The sequence below is a fragment of the Chroicocephalus ridibundus genome, chromosome 30 (genome assembly GCF_963924245.1).
Source record: "Chroicocephalus ridibundus chromosome 30, bChrRid1.1, whole genome shotgun sequence".
Classification (NCBI taxonomy): domain Eukaryota; kingdom Metazoa; phylum Chordata; class Aves; order Charadriiformes; family Laridae; genus Chroicocephalus; species Chroicocephalus ridibundus.
In genome coordinates, this window is record NC_086313.1 from 26,006 (window position 1) to 33,742 (window position 7,737).

The following is a 7,737-nucleotide window of genomic DNA, read 5'->3' on the forward strand; positions in this document are numbered from 1 at the left end:
TGTGGGGACATCTTTGGGGACATGGTGATGTCATTGGGGACATGGTGACATCTTGGGGACATGGGGACACCCTCGGGGACACCTTGGGGACGTGGGGACAACCTTGGGGGCATGGAAACGTCCTTGGGGACGTCTGTGGGGACATGGGGACACCTTGGGGACATGCGGGCAACCTTGGGGACGTCTGTGGGGGCATCTTTGGGGACATGGCGACGTCTTTGAGGACACCTTGGGGACGTGGGGACACCTTGGGGACGTGGGGACAACCTTGGGGACAACCTTGGGGACATCTTGGGGACATCTGTGGGGCATCTTTGGGGACATGGGGACACCTTGGGGACGTGGGGACACCCTCGGGGACACCTTGGGGACGTGGGGACAACCTTGGGGACATGGAAACGTCCTTGGGGACATCTTGGGGGACATGGGGACATCTTTGAGGACATCTTGGGGACGTGGGGACGCCCTCGGGGACACCTCGGGGACACGGAAACGTCCTTGGGGACATCTGTGGGGACATGGCAACACCTTGGGGGACATGGGGGCATCTTTGGGGACGTGGGGACATCCTTGGGGACATCCTTGGGGACACCTTGGGGACATCCTTGGGGACGTCCTTGGGGACGTCCTTGGGGATGCCGGGGGTGGCCTTGAGGACACAGGGGTGGCCTTTGGAGACCCGGGGGGGCCCTTGGGGACACGGGGGTGGCCTTTGGGGACATTTTTTTGGGGTGGTGGTGGGGGGGTGCCTCAGGCCACGCCCCTCGTTACGTCACGCCCCGCCCCAAAGCGCCGCAGTGCGCCGGGAGCGATCGCGGCCGAAGCCGGCCCGAGCGGAGCCGGAAAGAGCCGAAAAGAGCCGAAAGGAGCCGAACCCGGCGCCGATCGCGGCCGGACCCGAACCCGGCCCGAGCGGAGCCGGAAAAAACCGAAAGGAGCCGAACGCGAACCGGAGCCGCGGCCGAACCCGATCGGGGCCGCAAGTAGCCGAACGGAGCCGAACCCGGCCCGAACCCGACGCCGAGCGGAGCCGAACCCGACACTGATCGCGACCGAACCCGAACCGAACCCACCTCCCCGCCCCGAGCCCTGAGCCTCTCCACGGGCCCGGCCATGCCCTGAACCGCCCCCCCCCACCTTCCCCCCCCCGCCCCGAAACCCATCGTGTCCGTCTCCCCCCACACCCCCTCCCCCCCCCCGCGAGGGACCCAGGCGTCCGGCGGGGGAGGGGCCCATGGGGCGGCGGGGGGCGCTGAGGCACCCGAACCGGGACGAAAAGAAACGAAAACAGACAAACTAGAGACGAAAAGAACCGAACCGGGCCGGAAAGAACCGAACCGGACCGGAAAGAACCGAACCGGGCCGGAAAGAACCGAACCGGACCGGAAGGAGCCGAACCGGACCGGAAGGAGTCGAACCGGGCCCCGAACCCGGGCCCGAACCGGGTCCGCCATGTTGTCCCCCGGCCTCTCGCTCCTCCTCGGCCTCCTCATGGGTGAGTGCGGCCGGGACGGGACCCCCCCCCACCGTGTCCCCTGACCCCCCCCCAATGTCCCCTGTCCCCCCCCCGTGTCCCCTGACCCCCCTGCAATGTCCCCTGTCCCCCCCCACGGTGTCCCCTGACCCCCCCCAATGTCCCCCGTCCCCCTCCCCAATGTCCCCTGACCCCCCCCAATGTCCCCTGACCCCCCCCAATGTCCCCTGTCGCCCCCCCGAGTCCCTTGTCGTCCCCCCCGCAGTGTCCCCTCAACCCTCAGTGTCCCCTGACCGCCCCCCCCCCAAAGTGTCACCCCCCCCATAACGTCCCCTGCCACCCCCTCCCCAAATGTCGCCTGTCCCGTCGTCCCCCCCACCCCCCCCCCAGTGCCACCCCCGCTGTCCCCTTCCCGGCCCCTGTCACCTCCGCAGTGTCACCCTGCCCCCCCCCCCCCCCCCCCGCGGTGTCACCTGTCCCTGCCGCAGTCCCAGTGCCACCCCCCCCCCCCACCAAGTGCCACCGCAGTGCCCCCCCCCCTTCAAAAGTGCCACCAGGGTCTTCTGTCCCCCCCCCGCAAAGTGTCCCCAGGCCCCCCGCCCCCCCAAAGTGCCACCAGTGGCCCCCGACCCCCCCTTGGTGTCCCCTCTCCCCCCCCCAAAATTGCCACCGCAGCGTCCCCAGCCCCCCCCCAGACTGTCACCAGTGTCCCCTGCACCCCCCCCCGGCTGCCACCGCAGTGTCCTCTGCCCCCCCCCAAGTGTCCCCTGGCTCCCCCCCCCCCTCCCCCAAGTGCCACCGCAGTGTCCCCACTGTCCCCTCCCCCCCCCCCCCCCCAAGTGTCCCCTGGTCCCCCTGCAAAGTGCCACCGGAGTCCCCAGGGCCCCCCCCCAAACTGTCACCAGTGTCTCCTGACCCCCCCTAGTGTCCCTTGTCCCCCCCCCGCCCCAAGTGCCACTGCAGTGTCTCCTGGACACCCCCCCCCCCGCGAAGTGCTACCAGTGTCCCCTGTCCCCCTCAGTGTTCCCTGTCCCCCCCCGAAATGTCCCCTGTCCCATCTGGGGGGGTCTCCCCTGCCCTGGGGTGTCCCCCGTGTCCGTCCCCCCCCCCCGAGTCCCCACCACCCCATGGTGACCCCCGTGTCCCCCCCCCCGTGTCCCCACCACTCCAGGGTGTCCCCAATGTCCCCCCCCCGGGGTCCCCCCACCCCGTGGTGACCCCCGGGTCCCCCCCCCGGGTCCCCAGCACCCCGCAGTGTCCCCAGTGTCCCCCCCCCCGAGTCCCCACCACCCTGGGATGTCCCTAATGTGTCCCCCCCCGGGTCCCCCCACACCTTCGTGACCACAATGTCCCCCCCCCCAGGTCCCCCCACCCCGGGGTGACCCCAATGTGTTCCCCCCGGGTCCCCCTGCCCCTTGGTGACCCCCGTGTCCCCCCCACCATGTCCCCACCACCCCAGGGTGTCCCCAATGCCCCCTCCCCGTGTCCCCCTGCCCTGGGACGTCCCCAGTGTTCCCCCCCCCGGGTCCCCCCGCCCCGTGGTGACCCCCCGTGTGTGTCCCCCCTCTCCAGCCGGGGGGGCGCGGGGGGGGGTGCGTGGAGGTGGACGCGGGGACGGAGGCGGTGCTGGGGGAGCCCTTCCGCCTGCTCTGCATCGCCTGCAAGCGCCGCAGCGAGACCCCGGCCGAGGCCCAGAGCGAGTGGTTCTTCCGCCCCGAGGGCGCCCCCGAGTTCCAGAAGGTGCTGGGAGGCACTGGGAGGCACTGGGGGGGCACTGGGAGGCATTGGGGAGGTTCTGGGAGGCACTGGGAGGGACTGGGAGGCACTGGGAGGAGGGCTGGGAGGGACTGGGAAGGACTGGGAGGGACTGGGAGGCCCTGGGGGGGCACTGGGAAGGACTGGGGAGGCACTGGGAGGGACTGGGAGGCGCTGGGAGGGGGGACTGGGAAGGACTGGGGGGGCACTGGGAGGCACTGGGAAGGACGGGGGGGCAGTGGGAGGCCCTGGGAGGGACTGGGCGGCCACGGGAGGCGCTGGGAGGGACTGGGAGGGGGGCTGGCAGGCATTGGGGGGCACTGAGTGTTACTGGGAGGCACTGGGAGCTACTGAGGGTTACTGAGGAGATGCTAAAGGCTACTGGGAGGTGGCGGGGGGCACTGGGTGGCTACTGGGAGGCACTGGGGAGCTACTGGGAGGCACTGGGGAGATGCTGGGGGATACTGGAGGCAGTGGAGAGCTACTGGGAGGTGCTGGGAATATGCTGGGGGATACTGGGAGGCACTGGGGGACACTGAGGAACTACTGGGAGGCACTGGGAGCTCCTGGGTGCTACTGGGAGCTACTGGGGGTTACTGAGCAGATACTAAAGGCTACTGGGGAGGTGGCGGGGGGCACTGGGGAGCTACTGGGAGGCACTGGGTGCTACTGGGAGGCACTGGGGGTTACTGAGGAGATGCTAGAGGCTACTGGGGAGGTGGCGGGGGGCACTGGGGGGCTACTGAGAGGTACTGGGGAGATGCTGGGGTATACTGGAAGGCACTGGGGGGCACTGGGGAGCTACTGGGGTGTGCTGGGAGCTACTGGGAGGCACTGGGGGTTACTGAGCAGATACTAAAGGCTACTGGGGACATGGCGGGGGACACTGGGGAGCTACTGGGAGGCACTGGGTGCTACTGGGAGGCACTGGGGGTTACTGAGGAGATGCTAGAGGCTACTGGGGAGGTGGCGGGGGGCACTGGGGGGCTACTGAGAGGTACTGGGGAGATGCTGGGGGATACTGGGAGGCACTGGGAAGCTACTGGGGTGTGCTGGGAGCTACTGGGAGGCACTGGGGGCTACTGGGGGTTATTGAGGAGATGCTAAAGGCTACTGGGGAGGTGGCGGGGGGCACTGGGGAGCTACTGGGAGGTACTGTGTAGATGCTGGGGTATACTGGAAGGCACTGGGAGGCACTGGGAAGCTACTGGGGTGTGCTGGGAGCTACTGGGATGTGCTGGGTGCTATTGGAAGGCACTGGGGGCTACTGGGGGTTATTGAGGAGATGCTAAAGGCTACTGGGGAGGTGGTGGGGAGCACTGGGGAGCTACTGGTAGCTACTGGGAGCCACTGGTGTGGTATCCCGCCCCTCAGATCCTGCACTACAGCCCGGAGGAGGGGCAGTGGGTGGCCCCGGGCCCCTTCGCGGGGCTGCTGGCCTGGAACGGCTCGCGGGGGCACGCGGGACCTGCAGGACCTGTCGCTGTGGTTGGCGGCCGTGGGGCGGCCCCACGCCGGGCTCTACATCTGCCGCCTGCGCCGCAACCTCACCTTCGAGGGCTACGTCTACAGCCTGGCCCGCAACAAGACCCTGCGCCTGGCCGTCGTCGACACCGGTGGGCGGGGCCTCGGGGCGGGCGGGGCTTGGGCTGGGCGGGGCCGGGGTGGGGCTCTCGGGGAGGGGAGGGAGGATGGGGATGGGGAGGGCTATGGGGAATAGGAAGGGCCGGGGGGGCGTGGCCTGGGGAAGGGGGCGTGGTTTGGGGTGGATGGGAGCCTCCAGGGGCGGGGCTTGGGTGGGCGGGGGTCTCTGGGGGTGGGGCTTGGGGTGGGCGGGGCCGGGGTGGGGCTCAGGGAGGGGGAGGGGGCATGGGGATGAGGAGGGATATGGAGAATAGGAAGGGTCTGGGGGGGCGTGGCCTGGGGAAGGGGGCGTGGTTTGGGGTGGACAGGAGCCTCCAGGGGCGGGGCTTGTGTGGGCGGGGTCTCTGAGGGCGGGCGGGGCCGGGGTGGGGCTTCGGGGAGGGGAGGGGGCATGGGGATGAGGCAGGGATATGGGAGAATAGGAAGGGTTGGGGGGGCGTGGCCTGGGGAAGGGGGCGTGGTTTGGGGTGGACAGGAGCCTCCAGGGGCGGGGCTTGGGTGGGCGGGGGTCTCTGGGGGTGGGGGCTTGGGCTGGGCGGGGCCGGGGTGGGGCTTCGGGGAGGGGAGGGGCAGGGGGCATGGGGATGGGGAGGGATATGGAGAATAGGAAGGGTCGGGGGGGCGTGGTCTGGGGAAGGGGGCGTGGTTTGGGGTGGATGGGAGCCTCCAGGGGCGGGGCTTGGGTGGGCGGGGTCTCTGGGGCGGGGCTTGGGGTGGGCGGGGCCGGGGTGGGGCTTTCGGGCGGAGGGGAGGGGGGCATGGGGCTGGGAAGGGGCTATGGGGAATAGGAAGGGTCTGGGGGGCGTGGCTTGGGGAAGGGGGCGTGGTTTGGGGTGGACGGGAGCCTCCAGGGGGCGGGGCTTGGGGTGGGCGGGGCCTCTGGGGGCGGGGCTTGGGGTGGGTGGGGCTCAGGGAGGGGAGGGGGCATGGGGGTTGGGGAGGGCTATGGGGAATAGGAGGGGTCGAGGGCGTGGCTTATGGGAGGGAGGGGCCTTTGGGGGCGGGGCCTGGAGGGGTGGGCCCTCTGGGGGCGGGGCTTGGGGTGGGCGGGGCCGGGGTGGGGCTTCGGGGAGGGGAGGGGGCATGGGGCTGGGGAGGGCTATGGGGAATAAGAAGAGTCTGGGGGGGCGTGGCTTGGGGAAGGGGGCGGGGCTTAGGTGTGGGAGAGGCCTCCAGGGGGCGGGGCTTAAAGGGCTGGGGGCGGGGCTTGGGGGGGGCGGGGCTCGGGGAGGGGGGAGGGGGCCGCAGGATCTGAGGGACTACGGGGTGTAGGAGGGGGCTGGGGGCGTGGCTTGGGCTGGGGGGCGTGGTTTAGGGATGGGCGTGGCTTGCCCTGGGAACCGCCGGTTCAAGTCCCGGCCCCGGCAGCATCCCGGGGGGGGGTCGTGGCTTGGGCGGGAGGGGTCGTGCTTCACCCAGGGGGGGGCGTGGCTTGATTCGTGGTGGGCGTGGCTTGTCATGGGTGGGGCGTGGCTTCCCCTGGGAGCTGCCGGTTCGAGTCCCGGCCCCGGCAGCGCCCCGGGTTGTGGCGGGGGGAGGGGGGGGTGGGGGGGGGCGCGTGTCTCTCCTTGAGCAGGGCGTGGCTGGGTTGGGGGGTTGGGCGTGGCACGCCGGGCAGGGCGTGGTCTGACGGGCGTGCCCGGCAGCGCGGCGGGACCTGGCTTCCATCGTCTCGGAGATCCTGATGTACGTCCTCATCGTGGTGCTCACCCTCTGGCTGGCGGCCGAGATGCTCTACTGCTACCGCAAGGTGGCGGCCGCCGCCCCGCCCCCCGACAGCGCGTGAGTGGGCGGGGCCTGAGGAGGGGGGGCGGGGCCTGAGGAGGGAGGGGGGGAAGGAGACAGGGCTTGAGGGGGCGGGGCTTGGGCAGGGGGCGGGGCCTGAGGAGGGGGCGGGGGAAGGGGTGGGGGCGGGGGCTGAGAAGGGGTTGGGGCTTGAGGAGGGGGCGGGGCCTGCGGCGGGGGCGGGGCCTGAGGAGGGGGGGACGGGGACAGGGCTTGAGGGGGCGGGGCCTGCGGGGGGGCGTGGCTTGGGCAGGGGGCGTGGCCTGGGAAGGGGCTGGGGTGGAGGGGGCAGGGGGCGGGGGCTGAGGAGGGGGTGGGGCTTGAGGAGGGGGCGGGGCCTGCGGGGGGCGGGGCTTGAGGGGCGGGGCCTGAGGGGGTGGGGCGGGGCTTAAGAGAGGGGCGGGGCCTAGAGGGGTGGGGGAAGGGGACGGGGATGAACCGGAGGGGGTGGGGCCTCCCGGGTTAGGGGGGGGCGGGGCTTGGGGAGGGGGCGTGGCCTCTGGGAAGGGGGCGGGGCCTCGGAGAAGGGGGCGGGGCCTGGGGAGGGTTGTTGGGGCATTAGAAAGGGGGGCGTTGGGGGGGGGGTTCTAAAGGGGGGCACTGGGGGAGTTTGGGGGGGGCAAGAGGGGGCCGTGGGGAGCTGTGGGGCGCCGTGGGGCCGCCCCCCGCCCCACCGTGCCCCCCATATTTCCCTTCCCCGCCTCCCCCCCCCCCCCGCCCTTCCCCCCAGCCTCGGAGTACCTGGCCATCACCTCGGAGAGCAAGGAGAACTGCGCCGGGGTGCAGGTGGCCGAGTAGGCGCCCCCCCCCCCCCCCCAACTTGTGGGTCTGCCCCACACACGCGCCCCCCCCCCTGCAATAACCCCCCCCCCCCGGGGGGGGGCGGCTTCCCCCCCCCACACTCCCCCCCCCCCCCCCCCCAACCCTGCCGCCTCCAGCACCCCCCAACCATCGCACGGACACGCACGGCCGCGACCCACATCTGTGGGGTGACCCACAAGCGTAGAGGGGAGCCAGGCATCCGGGACCCGCATCTGGGGGGGGGCGAAGCCCGGGGAAGGACCCAGACGTTCGGGCCC

General features: G+C 71.5%; 1 protein-coding gene across 1 annotated transcript; it reads left to right on the forward strand.

Moving 5' to 3' along the window:
• The first annotated feature begins 162 nt into the window (after positions 1-162).
• Positions 163-7,509, forward strand: LOC134508025 (sodium channel subunit beta-1-like). Its single transcript, XM_063319093.1, is given in 7 exon segments — positions 163-168; positions 1,301-1,495; positions 3,047-3,214; positions 4,604-4,684; positions 4,686-4,845; positions 6,520-6,653; positions 7,388-7,509. Coding segments are annotated over 7 exon segments (813 nt in total). The 3' UTR covers positions 7,457-7,509.
• The last annotated feature ends 228 nt before the right edge of the window (positions 7,510-7,737 follow it).